We start from the raw sequence: 26776 nt of genomic DNA, 5'->3' as shown, positions 1-26776 counted from the left end.
AAAACTTTTTTGATAAAATCATGGCTAATACAGCAAAAAAAAAAAAAAAAAAAAAAAAAAAAAAACCACCATGAGGCCCAACTACAAAACCAGGTCAAAGAAAAGGTTCAATTACAGAAGGGGACACAAAGTCTGATTTAATGATAATTTTATTAGAAATGAGGAAGGAATACAGAGACTGGAACAGAAAACAGAGGTCGCAAATTTGACAACAGAAATTAAAGAACTGTCACATAAAACATTAGAATTGGGGGAAAAAAACTGTGCAAGAATTAAAGCTTAAAACATCCAATTTGGATGAATCTTCCAAGAAAGTACAAGTGGTGGCAAGAGACAAAAAGGGAGCAAGAGAAGTTGAAGAAAAAGGTGTTTAAAATAGCATTTGAAAAAAAGAAGAAGCTTTTCTTCTGGGAATTATAGGGGTAGTCCTACCTAAACAGTACAGAAATTTATTCATGTATGAAACTACAGTGGCAAGAATGTTATTTGCCCCAAAATGGAAAGAAGTACTGATGAAAGAAGAATGGATATAAAAACTTATGGACTACTCAGAAATGGCAAAAATTACCGGAAAAATAAGAAATCAAGGTAACAAACTTTTTACAAAAGAATGGAAATGGTTTATTGAAAATGTACAAATAAACTGTGAATAGGTAAGAACATTGGCAGGATTTTTGCAATAACTTGCAGTTTCATAGGAATACACGAATAAAAGAAAAAGTTAAGTTAATTTAGAATATGCAGGAAATGATAAAAATAAATTTAAGGAACTGCAGAAAGAGGAGGAAGGAAGTCTAGCTTTGAAATGTTAAAATGACTGTAAAACTATTGAAATGTATTGAAAATCATATATATTTTTAAAAAAGAATATGAATAACCTGGACAATATGGCCATAATCAAGTACAGAGCCATACAGTTAAAAACCAACTGCTTTTCGAAGCCTATTGTAAAAGGAAACTCAGTAAGTATTAAACTGTTCTAATTACTTACCACCATATTATAGGCATCAGGAACTTCAATTTCAAACTGAAATGTTCCATTTTGATAATAACCTTCATCTGTTAAAGGAAAAACAGAAGCTTAAAGGAAATATGCAACAGCACAGAAAAGAAAGTGATCTGGGGAAGTCACAGGTGAAATCCAATGGTGTCCATCTGCCAGTGGAAGGAACAGTGGGCTGGGGGACACTCTGGAGCAGATGTGGGGGGTCGGGGTTGAGGGAGGAAGGGAAAGCCCTGTTGGATGTCACCCTCTGCTCATGATTTTTTTCTAACCAAAGGTGGTGAAAGTTTGAGACAACTGGCTTCTGCACCCTATGTTCTTAAGCATATTTCAGCTAGATGAGGCTTATGGGTCAAAGGAGATGTGATGGCAGCAGAACATAAGCAAAGTCCTGCTAGATCAGGCTCAGTACAACATCCTGATCTCATTGAAGCCAACCAGATGGCTATGGGAAGCCCAAAAGGCAGGGCTGGGGAGGGAGGGAAGGAGTTCAAAGAAGGACGAAGGCAGACTAGAGTCAACTGGGATCATGGAACCTTGGAAGAATTAGAATGGACAGCTTGGGAAACAGGGTGGTTCTGGGCAAGTGACCTGGGAAGTAAATGAATATGCATCTAGAATCACCACCCATATTTGTTTGTTCTGCCATATTGTGTGTTCTGACTCTAAACTTTCTTGACTTGAGAGGGGAAAAAACTAAAGAATTGAGAGTTCTACTGCCAACAACCACACATCACCAGTACAACAGAGTTACCGTATTTTTCGCCCTATAAGACGCACATTTCCCCCTCCAAAAATGAAGGGGAAATGTATGTGCGTCTTATGGGGCGAATGCAGGCTCCTTGGCTTCAGCGATAGCAACGCGAAGCCAGGAGAGTCTGCTCTTTGAGGCTGGCCGTGGGGGAAAGCAGCGCTTCCCCCCTCGCCAGCCCCAGAGGATGGGGGGCAGCAGGAAGGCGCGCAACGCCTTCCTGCTACTCTCCATCCCGGCATTGAGGCTGGCGGGGGGAAAGCAGCGCTTCCCCCCTCGCCAGCCCCAGAGGATGGGGGGCAGCAGGAAGGCGCACAACGCCTTCCTGCTACTCTCCATCCCGGCATTGAGGCTGGCGGGGGGGAAAGCAGCGCTTCCCCCCTCGCCAGCCCCAGAGGATGGGGGGCAGCAGGAAGGCGCGCAACGCCTTCCTGCTACTCTCCAACCCGGCATTGAGGCTGGCGGGGGGGAAAGCAGAACTTCCCCCCTCGCCAGCCCCAGAGGATGGGGGGCAGCAGGAAGGCGCGCGACGCCATCCCGCTACTCTCCAACCATCCTGTGGGCTTTTTGCGGGAGATGGGGGAATTCCCCCACCTCCCACAAAAGCAGGCAAAAGCCGTGCGCCGCTCTTGGGGGCTTTTCCCTGAGGAGGGAGAAGGGACTGACTGGCCGAGTCCGTCCCTTCTCCCTCCTGTGGGCTTTTGCAGGAGATGGGGGAATTCCCCCACCTCCCGCAAAAGCAGGCAAAAGCCGCGCGCTCTTTAAAGGGGCTCCGCGGCTTCTGCGGGCTTTTCTAGGAGCCCGCAGGAGCCGCACACCCTTTGAAGAGCGCCCCTCTTGGGGGCTTTTCCCCGAGGAGGGAGAAGGGACTGCCTGGCCGAGTCCGTCCCTTTTCCCTCCTGGTCGAAAAGCCCGTAGGAGTCGCGCACGGCTCCTGTGAGCTTTTGCGGGAGGTGGGGGAATTCCGCCACCTCCCGCAAAAGCAGGGAGTAGGTCTTGGAGTAGCGCACAGGCTGCGTGCAGCCTGTACGCTGCTCCCAGAGCTGCGGGGGGGGGGGGAAATCATATTTTTTTCCTTGATTTCCCCCCCTGAAAACTAGGTGCGTCCTATGGGCCGGTGCGTCCAATAGGGCGAAAAATACGGTATTCTATCAGTGCCATCTAGTGCCCATATCTATAAAGTTCAATAATTCCCAACTTGTCAAAACTAGTGAAATATATTTTGGTCTATTATTCACTACCCACTATAGTAGTGTAGTGTAGATGGCTTTCTAGCCATCTAAAAAGGAACCGAAAATTATACGGATAAAGCAACTACATTGACATGGTACCAAACCACATAATTATTTTTCATGCAAGCTGAACACTTACTACTTATCCTGCGAAAGACTCAAGAAATACGATCTCCAACCAGCATGATCAATGTGACAGTACTAGTTAAATTTCAAACTACACATTCTCTACATACTATAGAATATAGTATATGTAGAATACGTATATTTGATATGTAGAATATAGTATAGAATATAGTATATGCAACAGAAATACACAAGAACCCCCAAAATAGTTATCTGGAAGAGTCAACTAAATTATTAGCAATTTATCTTTTGTTAAGCTTTACAGCTAAAGGTTTTATTTACACTGTGTAGCAAATGAAGTAGTCTGGGGCTGATTTCCCTGCTATTTAGATGGTCTTGAATAGATCTGTAACTCATTTAAAGACGCCTTAAGACGTTTTATGAAAACTTTGTGAAGACACTAATTGCATAATAGTACACAGAATGAGGTGCTGATTTTGAGCAATCACCGGATAAGATTTCTGAGTCAAATGTGTAACGTGGGACATTTGGATATGGAGGACTACATCTACTCAAACTTGTTCAAACTCATCCAAAAAGGTTTTATATAATTTTGTGCAGATGCTAGTAGACCAAGTTAAATTTACACCAGAATCAGCAAAAGGTGCTGCAGATGTACTTGTCCATGTTCTGATACACACCATGTATTGTATATTGTCCATGACCAAAGATACCAGATTTTTGGAAAACAGCTTGCCGTAAGATCAAGAACATTAACTTTTCTTGTGATGTCATAGAGCCAGTAATGGTTAGAGTGTTGGACTATGACCTGGGAGACCAGGGTTTGAATCCCACCCAGCCATGAAGCTCACTGGGTCACCATCACTTAGCCTAACCTACAGCTCACAGGGTGGTCGGAAGGATGAACTGGGGAGGAGAACCATGTTCTTCACCACCTTGAGCTCCTTGGAAGAAAAGGTGGCGTATAAACCACAGAATCATAGAATTGTAGAGTTTGATAGAATTAAAAAAAGAACATTTGCTCTAATTTATTAATTTGTTGTTTAACCTATTATATACCTAGTCTATTACATTTGATTTTAAAACGTAAGTATCTTTTTAAAAAAATGATACCTTTTTGTTTTGCCACTTGCTTTTACTGTATTCTTGATTTAGTGTAGTTCTTTTTTCTTTTTGGCATTGCATAGCTTTGATGCATCAAGTATGGCTGTCAGTTAACCATCAAAATATAAATATATCTATCCTCTTACTCTACATTTCTTTTCAAATAACAAATGTTCACCTTCAGTTTCCCCAAATAATTTCAAAAGAGAAGGCTGAAAATTGTGTGTGCGCATTCACAAAGGGATTTGAGTGCTTATAGAACACTCTGCACTTAACATTAACAGTTTCAAAATACATTCTTAAAAGATTACCTGGGTTTACAGTTAGGAGAAAATAATGGAGTTTATTTGGGTCAGGAAAGTTTACTTCACATGTACCTGAAAAACAAAATTTAAAAATCTGAAAATAACCACCAATTGTGACATTTCTGACAAGCTGTGGAGGGGAAGGCAACAAACATAGGAACGAAAGAGAAAAAGGCCTCACAAGGGAATTTATTGCGCAGTTAATATTTACAAAAGATAACTACAATCTGAGCGGAGTTCATGCATAAATCTATTAATTTATTAAATAAATGTATATCCCACCCTTCCTCCCAAAGGAGTCCCAGGTTGCAATATCTGCAGCTATCTGAAAATGATATACATTGGAAAAGAAGAGTTTGTACACTCCTCAGAAAACCTTCTGAACACTATACTTACAAGGTAAATTTACTTCAAGTTCTGCAACTTCTGTTAAAAATGAAATAAAAATGTGAGTCAATGCCAACTTTATTTATATAGCATCTTTCTATATATAATACTCAAGATAATTTTGGCTTACATCTAAACTGACAAAGCAATAATAAAAAGTCACAGCAAAAACAGTATCTTAATATAGAGGATATTACAATATTCATGTTAAAATATAAGGTACAATAAACAATACTAAGGCTATAATTAAACAACTGAATTATAATTATACAAAATGATTCAATGAAGTCAGTCACATAACTGCTGAAGGATAATATTGAAATAACACTACCCTAAGCTTATTGACAATGCAATCCTACATATGCATACTCAGAAGTAAGCCCCAGAGTTCCGTGGGGCTCACTCTCAGGGAAGTAAGTGTAGGACTGGAGTCTAAAGCACTTAAATCACCCTAACACAAAAATACCAAGTTAATCACAACAAATTTTTAAAAAGCAAGGTATTACCTGTATTCACCTTTATATGTTTCAAGAGTCAGTACAGAGCAATGACTTCCCGAAGGAAACCGTCTAAACAATAGTTTGTATAAAGGCCAATTACCCAACAGAGCCAAAGGCCAGCAGCAACTTAAACGGCATGACACCCTCCGCAATTCAGTCATTATTACCTAGGTCCCATAAAAATTAATGAAACAATATGGTGACAATCCCACTGTTTTCCGAGGGGTTTAATGGTGACGATTTTTTCCTGGATTGGACCCTAGGTATAATTTTGCCCATTTTAATAAGGCATTTAGCACATTCAAAGTACAGTGGTACCTCTGGATCCGAATGGGATCCGTTCCGGAGCCCTGAAGCAAACACAACCTGCGTCTGCGGGTTGCAATTCGTCGCTTTTGTGCATAACGTCATTTTGAGCGTCTGCGCATGTGGCGAAACCCGGAAGTAACGCGTTCCATTACTTCCAGGTCACCACGGAGCGTAACCTGAAAACGCTCGACCTGAAGCATATTTAACCCGAGGTATGACTGTACTTCTCAGTTGGGGTTGTGAACTTTGTTAGGGCTGCAGGCCAATGTCAGGTGCGTAAGTGGGTAGAGTACCCCTTTCCTCCCTCTCTGCCACCCCCTTTCCTTCCTCATCAGCATGAAATTAAGCCCAGGGTGACATGCTACAGGTTCTTCCCACCCCTGCTCTAAACGTGTCCCTACAATTCTGCTCCTTAAATCATGTCAAGTGAGCCACAGACTTTTTACCTTACCATTTTATATTGCTTTCAGTTTCAATTTCCTAAAAGTAGTACAGTGGTACCTTGGTTTACGAACTTAATCTGTTCCACAAGTCTGTTCTTAGACCAAAGCGTTCTTAAACCAAGGTATGCTTTCCCATAGCAGTGGGGGACTCAGTTTACAAATGGAACACACTCAACAGGAAGCGGAACATGTTCTGCTTCCAAGGCAAAGTTCACAAACCAAAACACCTACTTCTGGGTTTGCAGCGTTCATAATCCAAGTTGTTCATAAACTAAACTGTTCTTAAACCAATGTACCACTGTATAAGAGAAGGTCCCAGATCTCTGTTTTTAATTTTTTTATGTCATCCTCTTTTTGAGTTAGGAGGATTTGCAGTTTCAAAAAATTGACAATTTTGGCCTTGCTCACTCCAGAATTGAATATTTCAAAACTAAAAATACCAATCTCTTCAGAACTTCATGGGCTTTGATGTGATATGGCACAGATGGACTAAATTTTAAAGTTAAGTTACATTATATAAACATTAAAAATATATTTTTTAACTTAATAGGATTTTAAATGTCAAAAAAGTATCCACCCCAAAAAGCGCTTTTAGGGTTTTTGTGTAGTCCAGCAAAGCCAAAATTGTCAATATTCTGAAATTTCAAACTCAAAAACAGGATGAGATAAAATAAATTTTAGATTTAAACTTAGTTCTGCTCATTAAACAAGTGTACAAAATATTAAGAAAATTGGACATGAGGTAAAAAAAGTCATCAAAAATTGGACCACTTGATCTGGAATGACCCTCCAGATGTATGTTGTAAAACATATTTTCAAGCCTCAAATAAAGGTTAGCGGTCTGCTTAAAAAAAAACCTAGTCAAGTCAATGCAAAACTGACAGCACACTTTAAAGCAAGCACCCCCAACCTTCGGCCCTCCAGATGTTTTGGACTACAATTCCCATCATCCCTGACCACTGGTCCTGTTAGCTAGGGATCATGGGAGTTGTAGGCCAAAACATCTGGAGGGCTGCAGGTTGGGGATGCCTGCTTTAAAGCTTAAGAGACAAAAGAACACCAAGGCAACCTGATGATCCTCTTTCCACTAATATACAACCTACTTTTTCCTTCCAGTAGCTTATATTTTCCCCAACCAAGGTAAAGCCAACTATTCTCTGTATCTTTTCCATCATTTGTATTCTCTTCAGCTTATCATTATTCTTGCTGCAGAGCTGATTGTGCTTAAATGAATGAATCTTAAATTTTACATTCCCACATTTTTATTTCATTTTATTAAAGAAGCCCGGTCTCTCTTGCTCCTGAGCAATACTAGCAGCAACCCCCCGCCCATTATCGATGCAGAAAATGGATTTAGAATTCCTAGTATTTGGCATAGGAACTGTATTCTTATTCAGCCTAGTGGAATGGGCCAACTCACCACTTTCCCCGTCCAAGAACACACAATTATTTGTAAATGCTCACAAATTCACAAAGCACTCTTTCAAAGTTAACCTATAGGATTCAGATAAGCATTTTAGGTACAGCACTGACAAAAATGCAGTGAGGCAGACGTGCAAACAGCAGCATGCTCTACAGCCACATGCACACTCTCTCTTGTGCTATGATATACTATGATGTGGGTCAAACAGTAGCCATGGAGAAAAAAATTAGACTTATTACAGCAGTCATAGCCTGGTGTAATTCTTCAGAAAAGCCCATTTTCTTTTCAATGCCCTAGAATACCTGGCAGCTGGTTTCAAGCTTCCTCTATGCTTAAAAATATAGATTGGCTGGTTTGACCTGGATGCAATTTCTCATGAGACTCATTCAGTTCATATCTGAGGATAAATTCCATTTCCTTGGAACTTTTACTGTTAAATATCTGTTCAGCACAGATTTGATATGCACACGGTACAGTCCTTTCCAGAGATATGAAGACTTATCAAAGTTCAGAAATAAAGTATTTTTCCCTTGAAGATTTTTTGTTCTTCCTCTGCAGACTGGGGGAACAGTATTTCATATATAAGGGACACATTTTAAATTCTAATATTATAATAAAATGTCTATTTTGAACCACAGAGGGCAATTTTGTGCATGTTCAATAAAAAATAAAACAAACCAAGTAACTATTCAAGTTTTATTAGAACATCAGTTAATTTAATTCACTCAATTTAAATAGTGCCAGTCAGTTCCAAAGCCCAATCCCATGCATGTTTAGTCATAAAAACAGGACTTACCTTCTCTGTTCTTTCATCAACATGTTTTGTCACATAGTAATACAGGAATGTACCACAGTCTCTCTCTCAATTCTTCTACATTTTGTAGTCTTTCATTCATCATCTGCCCACCCCAATATGCAACCTATCCTTAGTAATATATGTCATTCTTTCTTAACCAATGCAAAGCATACAGAGAAAACAAGAATGTCAGTGTTCACCTAGCCAACCAATACCAAGAGGACTGGGGCCAAAAGACTGAAGGTGCATGGAGGCTAAATTGTATGTGAGCAGAATGATGTAAGATTGTGCAATCCTATGCAGTTATCTGGAAGTAAACTCTATGGAATACAGTTGGACTTACTCCTAGGGAAACATGTACATGATTGCTTTGCACTAATTGTTTATATGATATGGAAATTAATGTGGATCCTTAACTTACAGTTTCCATGCTTTTTGGCGTGTTCATGAATTTGTAAGCATCTTAACTTTTCTCTTTAAAAGGGTTTTTATACTCTGCTAACCTCTGCACATTTAGTTCAATTATCAGACAGTGCATTAAATTTTAGGAGAACAGTGATATTTCATATAGAAAGCAGCATTACCTTTAACAAGTAACTTATCTCTAACAGACACTCTTCGAGTTGAATCAGAACCTGGGTTGGATGAACGGGGCCCCTTGACACCATCATCCCGTTTTAGCTTGCTTGCCAGTGTTAGCATTACTGCTATCTTCCGTCTAAAGCATATATGAAATAAAAGTAAATTAGTCTTTTTTAAAAACCTTGTTTGTATTTTCTTCCAAATGTTAATGTTCAGTTACATGAAAGCATAGTTATCCTTGTATAACCTCTGCACAGCAATAGGCTCAATACCTGTGAAATACATAATTCCTTACATAAAATTATCTGTTTTCATTAAGTCAGTCTTATAAACATAGAAATGTGCATTCTGGTAAGTGAGGCTATTGCTCCATCAGCCCAGTACTATCTACTTTAGCTGGGACCAGGTGTCCAGGGTGTCAGGCAGGAGGCTTTTCCAATCCGTACACCCAAGACTCTAGCGGAGATTAAACCCGGGGCCTTCTGCAGGCAAAAGCATGTGCTCAACCACTGAACTATGGTCCCTTACCATAATCATTATGGACACTGCTGTCAAAGCAGCCTTCCTATTGGCTCATAAGAAGTACAAAGGTGTAGCATCTCAAAAAAGAAGAGTTAGAACATTCAACCAACTACCTAATAAGATTACAGAAGAATAAAAGTCAGGATATCTCAGTTCAGGCAGAATGCTGAGTTGACCCATGGTTAAGCATGAACGCACAGGTATGCACAATAAAAATAGTGTTTGCTTTGACAGTCCCTGACCACCCTGCTGCCATGATACCAAAAGGTAAGCCAAGATTTGTCTGAGCTCATGGTTGGTTTCGCTCCAGACAAACCACTGGCTGTAGCCAAGGCTTGCTCTTGGCTTACCAGTTGCCTGGCGGGAGACAACCCCTGAGTCCAGGAAAGCCGTTTCAAGACAGAACATTGCTGCCCCAATAACTACACAATGCACTTACAGAATTCACTGGGATGGGATGTGGTGGCAACTTAAATGGCTTTTTAAAAAACAAAATAAGAAGGTTTGGCAAATCTAAAGCTAGACCTTAGACTCTCCACCGCAGTGCCCATTGCTTTCATGCTCTGCTCCTGGAGCTTCTTTGGGGTGGGCAGGCACAGAAGAGAGGCCCCAGAGGATCAGACCAGCTAAGCCAGCAGAAACCTCCCCGTGGTGGCCAGCCAGCTGTCCCTCACAATGCCACCAGCCAGGGCAGGAGGGGAGCCATCCCACCAGCACCATCGTTTTCACCCCAACACCTAGTCTGCGGAGATGCCTCCATGGAGCTGCCCTGCGCAGAGATCAAATCGCTGGGAGTGGGAAGGGGGAGGCACCCCACCAATCCCCGCGACCCGTTCCCTGAGGCGTCCAAATCCAGCGGCCGCCCTCAGATCCTGCGGCAGTGAATCCCGCAGGTTAACGGCGCGCGCCTGCGCTCCGTTTGCACTGCCTCCCTCGGCCCTGTGTGTGGCGGGTGAGGGGAAGCTTCGCGTCTCCGGCGTGAGGGAGCCAAGGGCGGCCGGGGCCGGGCCGGGCGCTGAAGGGGGCTCTCCGGAGGGAAGGCGGGAGGCCGGCGCGTCGGCGCTGAGGAGACGTCGGGTGGCGGGCGGCGCTGCTCACCTGGAAACGCCGTCGAGCCGCCCGGAGAAGCCAGCGCCGCCAGAAGCACCATCCCCGGCGAGGCTCCCGCTCCTCCGGCAGCTGCAGCGGCGGCGGCGGCGGCGGCAACACCGCCCCCTTCAGCCCTCCCCCCTCGCTGAACCGGAAGTGGAAGGAACGGGGGCGGAGCGTCCGGGGTGAACGCTTGACAGCTGCGCAACAAGAACTTTATTGAGCCGCAGGGAGCGGGGCGAAGGACACGCACAAGACCTGCGGGGACGAAAACCCGAGTTTGCGCGTGCGCACTGCAAAGGAGCGAGCGGGCTCCTTTAACCCTTGGCTGCCTCCTCTGGCTCTCAGGCGGCGGGAGGGGGGCGACGGGGGGGGGGGCGCTGAGAGGTGGCCGCAGACCCGCCAACATTTCTCCCGCGGAAATAGGGACGTGCCCTTCCGCAATGGGAGTCTTGCTATTTACACCCCACACATCTGACTGGGTTGCCCCGAACAGTCCGGGGCAACATAGATAAAAACAGAATAAAACATTAAACATTTTTTTAAAAACTTCCCTATATTGTACAGGATTGTCTTTAGATGGCTTTGGGGTCAGAAATCTCCATACTATCCACCATTTCTCCAGTGAAAATAGGGACATCGTGAAGGAAAGTGGGACCTGGGGGATCAAATCAGGGATGTCCCTGGAAAACAGGGGCACTTCGGAGAGACTCTTGCAGTGTTTTTCCAAGTTCGGTCCCCTGCTGCTGAACTACAACTTCCACCATCCCTTGGTAGCAGGGATGATGGGAGTTGCAGTCCAACAACAGCTGGGAAACAGTGGAGGGAACCACCTCTCCCTCCTCCGTGGCAGTGAGCACTGCATTTTACAGACCCCAATACCCCAAAATATTGTATGATATTGAGGCAGTGGCTACTTTATCTTTGCTTGTAGCTTGCCTTCATGGCTGGCCCACCCATGAGGTAATGTGAGGCGACTGCCTCAGGTGGCAGGATCTGCCGGGCAGCAGATCCTGATGTAGCTCTTTATTCCCCCATAGCCTTGTTCCTGGTGCAGATCTCCACTCACCCCTTATTCCCTGCTGAGGAGGGAGTGCCATTTTGTGGTTCGCCTCAGACGCCAACTCCCAGCCCTGCTAGACGGTCTAGGTCCAGGGGTCAGCAAACTTTTTCAGCAGGGAGGGGGCCGGTCCACTGTCCCTCAGATCTTGTGGGGGGCCAGACTGTATTGGGGGGGGGCGCAAATGAACGAATTCCTGTGCCCCACAAATAACCCAGAGATGCATTTTAAATAAAAGCACACATTCTACTCATGCAAAAAGACGCTGATTCCTGGACCATCCGCGGGCTGGACTGAGAATGCAATTGGGCCGGATCCAGCCGCCGGGCCTTAGTTTGCCTACACATGGGTTAAACGGAACCAGGCAGAGGGTCTTTTCAGTAGTTGCACGCTTCCTGTGGAATGCCTTCCCAACATATGTCAAACAGATAAACAGCTATGTGATTTTTAAAAGACAGCTGAAGGCAGCCCTGTTCAGGGAAGCTTTTAGAGGTTTGTGCTGTATTGTGTTTTTACTATTTTTTGTTGGTAGCTGCAGAGTAGCTGGGGCAACCCAATCAGATAGGTGGCCTATAAATAACTAAAATTATTATTAGTATTATTATTACTATTTTTATTATTATCCCCCCCACCCCCACCATTTGTACTCTTCCACCCAGTTACTTTCTTTGTTCTCTTAATAGCCTATTGTTGTTGTTTAGTTGTTTAGTCGTGTCCAACTCTTCGTGACTCTCCTTCATGGATCAGTGCCTTGCCGTGGTGAAGGGGCTTGAATAACTCTGAGAAGCAATGAGCTATGCCGAGCAGGGCACCCAAGATGGACAGGTCATAGTGGAGAGTTTTGACCAAACGTGATCCACCTGGAGCAGGAACCGGCAAGCCACTCCAGTATCCCTGCCAAGAAAACTCCATGGACAAAAACAACAGGCATATAAAACTCCATGGGCAAAATACCCCATTACCTAAACTACTACCCCACCAGGAAGCTAGCCTAACTATTCCAAGAATTAGAAGGGGCCCCAGGCATTAGCAGGGTCAGGGCATACAGACTACCCGTCCCCCACAAAATCCTCATAATAATATGATTACATTTATCTTCATGGTGCAAGAGTTGCACATGCTAATTTATTCTGTTATCAGTGGCTGTTTCTGGAATGACCCCCCCCAACCTGATGCCATCCAGATGTTTATTTCATGCTTCCTTTGAAGCACTTCCAAGTGATTTCACAATGAATAAAAACTATATTAAACAAGTTTAAATAGAAAAACAATTTGTTGAATCACAACTGCTATCATTCCTCTCACTGATTGTCATTCTGTCAGTGAAAGCCTGTGTGGTGTAGTGATTATAGAGTACTGAACCTGGGAGACCAGGGTTCAAATCTCCACTCAGCCATAAAGCTCATTGGATGACCTTGGACCAATCACTGCCTCCTAGTCTAACCTACCTTGTAGGGTTGTTGTGGGGACTATATGAGTAGGAAGGTGGGAAACCATGTGTGCCATCTTGAGCTCCTTGGAGAAAGAGACGGGATTTAAATGCAATAAATAAATAAATTCTGATCAAATATATTTATAATGTAAATGACACCCTATTATGTGCAGGCTGCATCTTTCCTACCATGTTTCAGTTGCTATATTTTTGTATACTTTTTTTTTTACGATAACAATGAATGAAAATGGGATTTTTTAAAAGTAAAAACATTGTGGCAGGACTAGTAAGCTACTCTGAGCCCGTGGGGTGGATGGGAGTGTTTCTTTTAAAAAAAATCTGTGTGTCTGCATCTGTCAAGGATGAATAACACCTCATACTTCTGACAAAATAGGATGTAACCAATGAAAGGTTATGTAAAAATCTAATAAGAGCCCTTCTGGGTAAGAGCAAAAGACCATTTAATAAGGCATTCTGGTTCAGATTGTGGTCAGCTGTTAGCTGTTTTTTGTGAAGCTGGCCAGGGCCTCCGAGTAACAGGCCTTCAGAAGTATATTTCCTCTGAACAAGGAGGTTCCATTCCATGGTTAATAAGCATTGCTAAATTTCTCCTGTTAGTCCTGAGAAGCCACTAAAGTTAGCAAACGTCAGACAGCAGCCATTATGGCAGAAATGGAAAGGTCCGATTCTGTGCCAGCTGTGCATTGCTGTTGCGTTCACCATCACCCCGGTCGCCAAGCCGTGTGAGATGCCGGGGGTCCAGGCGCTGACTCTGGGCTCGTGTTTCCTTCCAGTTCGATCTTGCGCGGTGCAAATTAAAGCCCGGATCGTGAGCAGCGCCCGAGAGAGATGTGCGTGAGCAGGGAGACGGTGGCATTCGTCCGCCTCTCCGCTTTCCCCCGGGAGGTGGCAGCCGCGAGAGCGCGCGCGGCCGCGGCCAGCAGGAGCCGGGCGGCGAAGGGGATTTCGGCGAGCATGAGGCGGGCAGTGCTGCGCGCTGGGGCGCGGAGGAGCTGAGCGAGGCTCTTGCGGGCGCCGGGGGGGTGTCTCCGCCGCGCTTCCATGGGGCTGAGCGACTGGCTGGAGGCTTGGTGCTGCTGCTGCGGCTGCCTTCGAGGACGATGCCCGGGCGACGCGGCGCTGCCAGAGAAGGAGCCCCTGGTCAGGTAAGGGGGCAGAGAGAGGAGGAGGAGGAGGAAGGGGGCAACGGGTTGCGCCGCCGCCGAGCCGCCATCCTCCAAGCATTTGCTTCAGGCCAGCCCGAGGCTGCCGGGGGCGCATTGGCCGAGTGGCCGCTGCCTGTCCGGCGACGAGGCTCTTGGCTTCCCTGCGGGACGCGCGCCTCCGGGTCTCCTGAATCGCTGCGCCGCGGAGGTGGCTCCACCTGGTCAGCATCCTCTCTCAGGTACCGCCGAGAAGCCTGCAAACGCGGCTGGAAGGTAGCCGTCCTCCCGGAATGTGGCGCGGGGGGTAAACTGCCTCGGAACCTGGAGGTGCCGTGGAGTTGCCATGTATGTTTCCAGATGGAGGTCTATTATGGAGTCGTTTTTCGTGCGTACAAGTTTTTGTACCATCCACATGACGTTTTCAAAACGCCAGCCTCTACTTTTTTACTTCCGGATTTCCTTTTAGTGTGCCAAATCCATTAAGTAAAAAACTGGTGTGCATTTTAGTGCATTTTTAAAGTGCACACTTTGGCTTCTGTCATCACATGGCTACTTTGGTTTGCTCCTCATCCGAGCATACCTCTGTCATTTTGTTTCCAGCTCCCCAAGCAATATTAGCACCGATTGGCACATGCTGAAGTCATGTTCAAATTTCAACAACCAGAAGAATTCAATAACATTTGAATTGTTGAGCTGGATGGGCATTGCTTGCTTGAGTCTTCTGTTTGCATCTTTGCCATCTTCCTGGGGTGTTCTGCTAACTGCTTATGATGCACATGGGCGTAGCCAGGATTTTTGTTGGGGGGCAAGCCTTTTGTTGGGGGGGGGGCAGAACCTCAGTTAGCTAAGTATTTTTATTAATTGGTGGAGCAGCTGCCCCCCCCCTTGGCTACACCCATGATGCATGTTGATGATCTGTTGGGTGTCTGCTGGAGAGACTATCCTTTCTTGTAATGCCTATTCAGCTAGCCTTAGAAACACCTTTGCACGAGAAGTGAAGTTGAAATGATTTTTAAAATGATGCATGAAAGTGGAATTAAGGGCTGGAAAATGGAGCTCCCTTTGGAATCTGCCCTAGTTTGCTCTGGTTTGTGGAATGACTGGCACACTACTGCCACCAAGCCACTATGCTCCTGGGCCTAGTTTCACTGAGGTGGTAAACCTGTGTTTGGGCGATAGGGGATACACAGGGGTAAATGCTTCCAAACAATAATAATATTGGCTAGTTTGGAGTGGGATGAGGGCTAGCATGTTTTTATACAGTGAGCCAAACTGTATTTTGTTCTTGCTATTCCATTTATCAGATTAGTTGTGAGTACATGGTGCAATTTGCCTGGCTAACTTGGCTGGACGCTACAGATAACTTGATCCCCACAGCCATTACAAACAGCTGTGATGAGCAACCTGTTTGTAGCTATCCTCAATGGATGGAGGTTATTGGTACACACTCTGGGGTTTTAATTTGCGTGTGGGTAACTGTGTATGGAATAGTTCAGCAGCCAAGCTCCAGTAAATAAGAATTTTGTACTTTTATGACCAAAGTACTGATTTTGGTATACACAAAAGGCACCCTATGAAGCTCAAATTAAGATAGGGAGGCCTTTCTAATCTAAAATTCAAATTAGTGGCCATTTTTTCTAACTCTGCCCTCAACTGCTGTGCTAGAAGTAGGTTTCCAGATTTGGGATATACTGGTAGCTTCCTCACTTGGGCTGAATTCCTAAATGATTTGACCAGGAATTTAGGGTCTTGATTCATTGGGCTTCAGACATACACAGGAGTACACAGTGTTGGTGCTGAGGACTCAGAAACTCTATGTGTGATTACTACAGAACATAACTTGAGGCACTGCTTGTGTGAACAAAGCTGATGTCAAGAAAGCATACCACAATGAAAAATGATTAAAACTAGAATCATCTTGTGCATATCTGTTCAGGGTGTGGTTATCCCCCCCCCCAAGAAAGCTTAGAACGGCAGTGTACAACCTTTCTAACCCTAGATAATGTTTATTGTGCTATTAGCCTGATTCTTGATTTTATTTAGACTTCCAAGTAAGTAAGGCTAGAATTGTAGATTTTGTGGGAATTATTTGTAGCAAACATTTTTTAATAGTGAGGTTCTTGTCTCCTCCGGTTCGTAACTGGAATCTTGTATTTTGTTTTATGTTTTAACTTGATTGCTTTTGCTTTGTTTTTGAAGTGTGCACATTTCTGTCTTGTGGCCTATGGGTGAAGGGTACACTATAAATACTTTCAATAAAATGACAATTGCTCAGTATAAAACAGTGTTGAGACCTAAAGTAGTAATTGCCCGTGGCTCCATTAGGGCAACATGTCAAACCACGAACAGTGCTGACTCTATTTCAGAACCCAAGGCAGGACTTGAGCAAACACAGTAACTTTAGAGCATTTGATCTGCTTTCTCTTTCTATCAGAACTCAAAACTTTCTAGGCCCCACTCCCTTGTTAATGGCCTGGCAGAGATAGTGTGACGGTCACAGCTTGTGGACAGGGCATCAAACCGTAGTTAAGGTTCCTTAATTGTGGCATGCATGACATGTTATCTGAATAGAGTGTATGAGATGTTTGTTGCTAGGATTGTCATTCATAGTAATTTTAATCCAAGTTTGGTATGGTATTTATAATACAGTACTTTTCCCCCACAAGTGCAACTCAAGAGTGCATAGGCTTTCCAAACATTCTCCCCCCCCGTCCACTAACGAGACACAGCTTTGTTACTTCCAGCAAAGTAACTACATCATGTGTTTCCCAACCTGGGACTTGTAGCAGCTTGTGAGCAGGAGTGCTTGAAACTAGCTAGGCATGTTTTGTGACTGGCACAGGTCCAATTGCGACCATGTGGAGATTTCTGGGTGCTAGCTTGGCGACTGATGTCTCTGGCTGGCCTCTCCAGCTTTCTTAAGCCGGTAAGCAGAAGAGCTTATATACTACATTTATACCCCACCTTTTTGTTCAGGGAGTACATGGTTCACCCCCTTCCATAGTTAATCCCTACAACAACCCGGCAAGGTAGGCTAAGAGGCTGTGACTGGCCCAAGGTCATTCAGTGAGATTCCTGACTGAGTGGAGATTTGAACCCTGATCTCCCAGGGCCTAGTCTGACACTCTAACCACTACGCCACACTGGCGCCCTAGAGTTCACTTAGAGAAGGATCTGAACTGTTTTCCTTGAAACTTGAATTTATTTTATTCTGGATTATTTTATTTGATGTTTTAAGGTGTTGTAAAGTGAAAGTAATAATAATAAAATCTCATGTAAAAAAAGGCAGCTAGATATTCTGTTGTGCCCATAACCGGGGTTTAAGGTGCCGTTTGGCAATTATCGCTGGACTGAACAATGTATGTGCCACAATTCTTCTCTAACCAAGGAAGTTTACTGCCAAGAGGCAGAACTTGACTACCACTCTCCTGCTTGCTGTGCAGGACGAAACATGAGCTTATGCTGGGCATGCTGCTATTTGTGCCCCCCATAGACAGCAGCTCTGTCTTTTCACAGTATGGGGTTGTAAATGAAGGCCCTTTGTGAGGCTCAAAGGATATTTGTGCTTTAGGCCAACGATATTCCTGGTTGGTTTGCCAGGGTGGGTGGGTATGTTGCTGCTTTTTTCAGGCAGGAGTTATTTTAATAGTGTTTTTGGAAGAAGGCGCTGACAAAATGGAAAGTAACTTGACACTGTGTTGTGGGTTATTTTTTTTCATATTATGAAATTGTGCGGCTTTCACAAGTATGAGTAATACATCTTTCTACGATCTCATGCCCCACACCCAAGGGCTATTTGTTCATTCATGTACAGTGGTACCACAGGTTAAGTACTTAATTCGTTCTGGAGGTCCGTTCTTAACCTGAAGCACCACTTTAGCTAATGGGGCCTCCTGCTGCTGCCGTGCCACTGGAGCCCGATTTCTGTTCTCATCCTGAAGCAAAGTGCTTAACCTGATGTACTATTTCTGGGTTAGCAGAGTCTGTAACCTGAAGCGTATGTAACCCAAGGTACTACTGTAATTCTGTCACTGATTTCTAATGTTCATAGCTTGCCACTTCTTAAACAATAGGCCTCAAATGCCAACTCATTTAGATAAATCCTTCATAGTTTGTGGATTAAACACATATGATTAATGGTGTCCTTTTAGTAAGTGAGCATATGTATGTGCAGTGCAAGCAGTGGCCATTTTGTCTGTGTGTGTGGGGGGGGGGGGTTTTCCATTCCTGGCCCCTATGCACATTGGCGGAGTTCGTATAAGCGCCAACTCCCCGTTCGGAGTCCTAAAGGACTTGCCGATCGCAGGTCAATTGGACACACCTAAAATGGTCACTGCTTGTTTTGAAGTGTTGCCATATGTGTACAGCACAGTAACATTTATAGTCCACTCTCTTTTTGTTTGCATAAGATTGACCAGCCATCATTGACATATATGTAGCAGGCAGCAAACTGTTGGCTACCAGCCGAGTAAGAAAAACCATACAAACTATCTGTGATGCCTGTTAGATATGCGCAGTTATTACACCTGGGGTTTTTATTTTTAAAAATATTTTTTATTAATTTTCAATTAATAACATTCCAATTGGTAGCAAATCAAATCAAATCTTGCAACATCATAATACAAACAATAAAGCCAATTATACATTCCGAATTAAAAATTTGCAGAGGGCTTCCCATGTTCTGGCTGTCCAGAGAAAGTTCTTTCACTTGTTCCTGCTCTCTTACACCTGGGATTTATTCTCCCCCCCCCCCTACAGAAGTACTTCATGTGCAGGGAATTTGTTTGAAAATGATCATAAGATTTAATGGTCTTGCAATTCCTCTGTTCATCTTGTTTTGCATTGTAACTGATGCCTTGCAGAAGAACCTAAAGGATTTACCTGCCTGCAATGCCCTGTGCTGCTGATGCTCATGGTTTGACACAACACCTGTTTTGAGTGTGATGTGTTGTGAGTACAGTGGTACCTCAGGTTAAGTACTTAAGCGTATGTAACCCGAGGTACCACTGTATAGCTCTGAGCTCCTCCCTTCTCCAGCCCATTAGCACTGTGGCAGACAAAAGAAGACGCAGTATTCATACAGGAACATCTGCTCTATAAATTTTAGAGTATGCTGTGCAAAATCTCTTAATTTGCACATGTTGCAGTTTGTTTTAGGGAAGTCTTCGTAGTTGATCTAGTAGATTTGTAATAGAATATCTTTCCTTAGTAGGGCTTTAAAAGTACCAGTGTGAGCTAACTAATAATGACTCCACAAAGGAAATTATGTAGGGGAATTGTAATTTACTACTATAACTAGTGGGGTTTGCAAACTGGGCACACATTACTGAATGTTGATACAAAACAGTCTCCAAGCAAGCACATTTGTTTGCAGGGTCATCACACAAACATTTTAAAATGGTACTTGAAGATAATGTTTATAGGGTAAGTAAATGGAATAAAGTGGTGATGGTAACGTCTTTCCCACCTCTTCCTAAGAGTTAGGCTGCAGCATTTAATTGATATGAACTTTTAATATTACTACTCATAACAATAATATTCTTTCCTATGTAAGTGTATAGTAGTACCTGCTGCAATAGAAATCTGATTATTATTTTTTGGTCAAGCCTTTGCTTTATTCATATGAACCGTTATGCAGATTCGGTTAAATCCTAGAAATCTGTTCTAAAGCTCATGATTAATTAAACTAGGATTTCCTTGATCACGTAACTGTCCTATTTAGAACCTGTGTGGGGCAAAATATTTCTGCACCTTATTCATCCTTGTGCTTTACTAGTGGGTAGACAGGCTTCTTTCATTCCCACTTTAGGCCTCTTAAGTGAGTCCTGGTGAAATGGGATTAGTATAATTGGCTTTTTAAAGAAATGTGAGCTAGAGAAAACGTTCCTGCCTAATTGAAGTGGCCCATTAAAGAATAACTGTTTCATGGCCTTTATCCAGCTATATTCTGGTGTTTTTGGTGGTGAATTTGTTGTGGCAGTGCACCTAAATCAATTGTTTAGCATTTAATTGAGGTTCTGTAAGTGGTATGTACTAATCCAAACCCAGTATTTCTAAAGGCATGTCAATACCTTACTCTGAAAATACAGTTCTCTGTTATTTTATATTCTCCAAGTGGATACTAATGGAAATTACTCACGCTTCTAATTGCAGAATTTATTTTAAAAAGCAACAGAGTGAAACATAAATTCACAACAGCTGTCAGTGAAAGGTTAGCTGTTCAGGGTGTGCCAAATGATTTTCATTTTCTACTATTCTCTGTAAGAGGCATAGGCAACCTTGGCCCGCTAGATGTTTTGGGAATACAACTCCCATGATCCCTAGCTAACAGGACCAGTGGTCAGGGATGATGGGAATTGTAGTCCGAAAACATCTGGAGGGCTGAGGTTGCCTATGCCTGCTCTATAAGCAAGTCCATATTTTGTAGGGAGTCCTAAATGGACTGGCAGAGCAAAGCAACTCATCAGAGAAGAAGTGTTGTCTAAAGGCAAAAACTTTTCATTTTCTTTTTGTAAACATAACTTACTACAACATTATGAAACTCTGATACCTATTCTTTTGATGAAGCATACCTAAAGCATACAGGGAGAAAATGTGTAGCAGTCAGTGTCCGATTTGGTCCTGTAAAACCCCAGGTTACATTAACACAGTCATCAGCTGTGAGTGAGAGAGACACTTGGGGCCAAACTAGAAAACTAGAAGGTCATTGAACAGGGTCTCCCTCTTTATAAATGTCTTTAAAAGGAACATTTTAAAGACATTTAAAGAATTGGGAGTCAGGAGTTGGATTGGAACCATGGTCCAGGGGCGGATTTATCATGTTTTTATCATGCTTTTAATATTCTGTTGGGAGCCGCCCAATAATTTATTATTATTATTATTATTATTATTATTATTATTAAACTCTTCTCCTCCCACCCTTGTCCTGATTAAAATGGCTGAAGTTACTGTTTGCCCTGTAGGGGAAAACGTATTGGCACTTTAAAGTTTTTCCCCTGGATGGTGAATGGTGATACGGAAAATCCTGGATGTGGACTTCTAGCTCGTTGGGGCGCGCAAACTATTAGCCTACCAATCATGACCAAAACAGACCATAATCCCCAGTTTGGATGTGACAGTAAGCCAGAGATCTGCAGTTTGTTCTTCCTGCTTGTTGATCTCCTTCAGAGATCAGTTTGTTCTCCCCCAGAGGAGAGGAGCAAAGCAGAAGCAGATTCCATCATGAAGTGTCAATCAGGCCATTCTCTATGTCTCGCCTTTCCGTTCCCCTTGCCTGTGTTTCTAACTGCTAACTCCCCCCCTCCCCCAATCTCACCCCATGTATATTCCTACTTGCCAGCTTCAATGCATGTGATGAAGCTTCTGCCATGAAAATATTGTATTTATGGTGCCACAAGAGTGTTAAATTTATTTTCTGCAGCTACCCTTCTATATTTATTTAAGAAAATGAAATACTGCTATGAAACAGTGGGTCTCAAAATGTTGAACCCAATCCTTCCCTCTTTGATTTATGCTCCTTTCCAGTCTCCTCAGCCACCACTTGCAGCCATTCTTCCCATGTGAATGCACCAAACCAGGCAGAGGCAAACTCGGCCCTCCAGATGTTTTGGGACTACAACTCCCATCATCCCTGACCACTGGCCCTGTTAGCTAGGGATGATGAGAGTTGTAGTCCCAAAACATCTGGAGGGCCGAGTTTGCCTATGCCTGCACCAAACCATTACAGGGGTGCATATGAGCAGTGCCTCTGCATTGTGTGTGTGTGTGTGTGTGTGTGTGTGTGTAGTTGGTTTGGGACGCTCCTCAAGATGCCAAGAAGAAGAGTAAAACAAGGCATCCTCCTGAAACCAGCCAGCTCAAGGGGGCTTGAAAACATTACACAGCCAGAAATACACAAAACCAAATGTAAAGGTTGCAAGTTTGCAGCAAAATCCCTTTGGATGGAGAGAGTAAGTGTGTGTTTTGCATAAGATACGAAAGTCAGTTTTAAAGATCTGACATTCACTCAGACTTAGCACTTTCTCTTTCCTCATTTTATAAGCTGCTTTAGTTTGCTAGTCTTAATTAGTCCTGGGCGATATATCAATATATTGCCCAGGGCCGGTTGTGAGGTATGACTGTGGAATGACTGCGGTGGCAGCTTCACTCAGTGGTATATCAGTATATCGCGGGTGAAACTGCCGCCACTCCTGAGTCCCTCTGCTACCAGCGTACTGAGGAAAAAACAAGCTGCAGCCGGCGCTGGAGGCAGAGGGACTCAGGAGTGGCGGCAGTTTCACCCGCGATACCATACCACTCTGCCATCATACTGGCCCTGAGGGAGACACAAGGTGCATCGACAAGGCGCGGTACGACTTGTTCCTCTCTCTGCTTCTTTAAACTGCTTGGCTGGCCTCAGTCAAGCAGTTTTACAGGGCTGGAGGCAGGTGGAGCTCCATTAAAAGGCTCCCACCCTCCAGCCGAGGGAGCCCCAAACTTCTCCAGCTTGCATGCAAGCAGAAGGACTGAAGCTGCTCAGCTGGGGAGCAGGAGGCTTCACATGCCCCAGCTGAAGAAGTCTAACAGAGCCACCACCTTGTGCAAGCCAGAGACAGGGCGGGGGCTCCTTTAGACTTCTCAATGGAGGGGTGTGGGCAAGTTAGATGTCCTCATTCTATTTTCTGGCCTGCCAAGGTGATGGTGACTGAGGCAGGCCTGTGTGTGCTTGCCTTGTCCTCCACCGCCTTGGCTCAAAGTCAGACGGGCTACCTCCTTCTCCCTGGAAAAAGAGGTAGCCTGCCCGTTGGCTACTGTCGCGAGGGTGCCTTTGCTTGGGGGGCTGGGCTACATCCCCCTGTCCCTCCAGTTCATACGCAAGATGGAGGGACGTGGGGCTTGCTCAGCTGGGGGCGGGGAGAGCCTTCTTGCACCCCAGCTGAGAAGCGCACTGAAGCCCCACATTCCTCTGGCTCATGTGGCTTGTTCAGGGGGCAGGAGCCCCCCAGCAGAGCAGTGCAAGTTCCCTCCAGGCCAAGCACTGGGCACAAGCTGTGTCGTCCCCACGAAAGCACCTCGGCTCCCTCGAGAGCAGTGGCAGTTTCACCCTGGCGCCTCACGTGGCTGGGGGTGATGCATCGCGGTATATCACCAGCCCCTACTGTTATGTACTCATGTTCTCACCCTGGGCCAGCAGGGGGTTACTGTAGATAGTTTTCACTCAGGTCCACGTCAGTTATTTTATTTATTTTTATTTTTGTAAGCTGTTCAGTCTGTCCAGCTTACAATAAAAAGCTGCTCTGGAGAAATCACTGTGTCGTCTGATATGTTTGCCCACAACTTAACACTGGCGATGAAGGTGGGATCGATGGACATCAGAGTACAGCCAGATGCAGCCACCCACTGAGCAGAGCTGAATCACTGAGCGAAATCACTGAACAGAAGCAATTCAGAGCTGACTGTTCTGGCTAGAGCACGGTGTTCCATCCATCGCCCTTCACGCCGGCATCGGAATCATGGCTTCACTTGTGCCTCTACCGCCGTTTGCGCCAGCCTCTGAATCATGGGACTCCTACCTTGCTCGGTTCGACTGCTACCTCCAAGCCAACGAGCTGACGCAAGTATCACAGGAGCGTAAGCGGGGCCTATTCCTCAGCCTCTGTGAACCTGAGGTGTTTGAGATGGCCCGAGCATTGGTTGCGCCTGAAGCAGTCCAGGCAAGCGGAGAGAATGGTGCGCTCGGCAAAAGAGGCACTGGCGCGCCTGGACCAGGGAGACTGGCACGAGCGGGTCGCCGAATACTTGTTCGTGCAACACATCACCCCTCATGCGGCCACAGGGCGGAGTCCTGCTGAACTGCTTATGGGCCGCCGCCTCAGGTCCCTGCTCGACCGGCTGCACCCGGACTTTGCCGTGGCTGAACCCCCAGGCTGTGCCAACGCGCCACGGTCATTTGTTCCAGGAAACCAAGTCTTTGCCCGGAACTATGTGGGGGACATTCCTTGGGTGCCAGCCACAGTAGTGGGAGTCACTGGACCTCGCTCGTACCAGGTGGCACTCGAAGCTTGTGGCGCCGGCACATAGACCAGCTTAGGCGCAGGGTTGGGGACTTGGACACTACCGTGGTGCCCCCAACTGCGCTCATGGCTCCAGAAGAGACACTTACAGATGGCGAGGCTCCACCTACACCTCCCTCGCAAACTGCCAGCGTGGAGCCGAACCAAGCCGCTTCAGAGGGTCTGCCAGACTTACCACAGACTCAGACCACTCCACTTGCGGAGGCTCCACCCACAGCAGCGGATCCAGGGGATTTGGGTTCAACGCCACCTAGGGTCGCACCACAGCCTCAGCAAGAATGGGGTGGCCCCCCGGACTTGGCTACCAGTCCCCAGCGGTCTGGCAGAGTTTCCAAGCGCCCAACTTATTTAAAGGACTATGTTGTTGGACATGTATCACTGTTGGTCTAAGTATGGGAAATGTAACCGATATGCTTTTGTGCCTAATTGAACCATTACGTGTAGTGCTGTTTATAAGGAAACCATTAAGATTGTAACTAACGCCTTATCTCGGTGGGGAGGGGTGTTATGTACTGATGTTCTCACCCTGGGCCAGCAGGGGGATACTGTAGATAGTTTTCACTCAGGTCCACGTCAGTTATTTTAGGCGGGAAACCCTGGGTTGTTGTTGCTACAATGTTGACAGCCGGCTGCCTTTATAGGCGGGCTGAGCTGTTTGCTGCTCAGTTCTGTCCCAGCTTACAAATAAAGAGCTGCTTTGGAGAAATCGCTGCGTTGTCTGCTATGTTCACCCACAACCTAACACCCACAATGTTTGGCTGGTGATAGATTGTGATGTTGAAAACCTGAGATCACCCTATTCTTAATTTTGTACGCTTTGGCTTTGAGGACTGTGTTTCTTCTGTTTGGTATAGCAGTTTGCACACGGTTAGTGCAAACAAGCAAGCAAGCAAGCAAAAAATTGGTGAGTGAACGCTTTTCTTTTCAGTATTGAAGAAGAAGTTGCTCTAGTGCATTTTCTCTTTGCCTTGGCTCTCCTTGGTTTTCACAAAGTGAGCTCCTGATTTGGACTGGGTTGCAGTGCCAGGGGAGAAAGTTCAACAGCCTCTCCACCCTGCTCAAGTACTGCTTTCCTGGCATCAGTTGGTGCACTTAGCCTTTCTGCAACCTGCTTTAGGCAATCTGAAAAGAAGCCAGAGCGCTGGATTTAAAGAACCTTGTGGGAGATGTGATCACAGCTGTCCTGTTGTCTCATTTAGTTTGGCCTTCACTGAGGGAAGAAATCTGTTTCTGGGCTGAACCACTTCACGTGGGAAATGGTTGGGGGAGAGGTGGTTTGGTCTCGCCTTTGCTTTACTACTTGCGGAGAATCACTCTTAACCCTAATCGCACCTCCTTTCCCCTGGGCTGCTCTTAACTAAAAATCAAAGTGTTGGCAGAGAAGAGTTAGAATTAAGTTTTCTTGGCTTTGTGAGCTTCCCAGAGATCTCCTGTCATCGAGTGGCCATATAAAGGGAGAATAAAATAAAAGATAAATCTTGGATCTGCTGTGTAATGTGTGGTTTCTAACATAGGATGGGCTCTGCTTAATCATAACCTCTAAGCAGCATACATAGAAATATTGATAAAGCCAAACATTAAAGACAAGTTAATCTAAAAATGCATTAAAATATAAGTTAAATCAGTTGTTTAAAATATACATAAAATAATAAAACCACATACTAAAATTGCATGCCGCCTTGTAAGCTAGAAGTGATATAAAATATAAGTGATGCTGGCAATTCATATGATTTACATCATTATTTCATAGCTGCATTCCTAACAGAGCTTCCATTTCTTTCTTTCTTGTATTTCAGTAATAACAATCCTTATGCTTCATTTGGAACAACTCAGGCATGGGATGAAGAGAAAAACTTGTGGAGTGCCCCTCATGACATCTCCCACACAGAAGCAGATGATGACCGGATATTGTACAACTTAATTGTGGTTAGAGACAAGTTGGACAAAGATTCTGAGGTAAGTCCTGTATGCAGACACTGAATAAATGCTGAAGGTATGCTGAGAATGAATGATTATGGTTATGATTTTAAAAAACAAAAAACATGCCCTTATTCTTAACCTGATGGTTGCTGTTAGTTTATTAATTTGATCCAGAAATCTTGAACATAGTTTCGCAGCCTCATGGGTGGCTGGTAACGGGAGCAGGCCAGGGAGCCGCATGCCGGGGATCATCCTGGGAGGAAGTGCACACTGCAGAGCCTTTTCCCTTCCAGCGGAGGGGTGCCGCCAGCAGCCAGTGACGGGTACATCAAGCAGCGGTGGTGATGATCTCAGGGAGTGGGCTTGGGTTACCCAATTCAGCTCTTGCCTTGTTATCATTAGACTTAAATTTAAACAATAACTTTAAATGCAGAGACTTAGTATTTTTTCTATTATCAGCAGCCCAATTAACAATAGTCGGATACTGGAAACAACCTATAGAAATTCCTATTGCAATCTGGGTAAATAATATTTGGAATGTGGCTCTATCAATACGCCTTACTCGCCACAGAGGGGTAATTAAAGGCACTTCAAGAATAGACACTTTTGGCGA

General features: G+C 44.6%; 2 protein-coding genes across 4 annotated transcripts in view; one reads left to right on the top strand and one right to left on the bottom strand.

Annotated features, from left to right (window-relative positions):
• The window catches only part of UBE2F (ubiquitin conjugating enzyme E2 F (putative)), a 31035-nt gene extending 20335 nt beyond the window's left edge, over positions 1-10700 (bottom strand). For 2 of the 3 annotated variants that reach the window (XR_014502799.1, XM_083403132.1), the window contains exons 1-5: positions 10543-10700; positions 8925-9058; positions 4879-4908; positions 4489-4554; positions 992-1059 (exon numbers count right to left, since the gene is read on the bottom strand). Coding sequence is in view for 2 of the 3 variants with exons in the window: in XM_083403132.1 (XP_083259258.1) it covers positions 992-1059; positions 4489-4554; positions 4879-4908; positions 8925-9042 (282 nt within the window). In the remaining variant the exon portion in view is untranslated. The remainder of the gene's footprint in view (positions 1-991; positions 1060-4488; positions 4555-4878; positions 4909-8924; positions 9059-10542) is intronic. The other variant, XM_083403133.1, reaches the window with a different exon arrangement.
• Positions 10701-13937: 3237 nt separating this feature from the next.
• Positions 13938-26776, top strand: part of MREG (melanoregulin) — a 34666-nt gene continuing 21827 nt past the window's right edge. Inside the window, exons 1-2 of the mRNA XM_083402979.1 lie at positions 13938-14191; positions 26040-26199. Coding sequence (XP_083259105.1) covers positions 14088-14191; positions 26040-26199 — 264 coding nt within the window. The 5' untranslated portion in view covers positions 13938-14087. The remainder of the gene's footprint in view (positions 14192-26039; positions 26200-26776) is intronic.

This window comes from Podarcis tiliguerta (genome assembly GCF_965153285.1).
Source record: "Podarcis tiliguerta genome assembly, chromosome: 1".
NCBI classification, from domain to species: Eukaryota; Metazoa; Chordata; class Lepidosauria; order Squamata; family Lacertidae; genus Podarcis; species Podarcis tiliguerta.
Note: the sequence above shows the minus strand (reverse complement) of the source record. Positions and strands in the feature narration are given on the sequence as shown.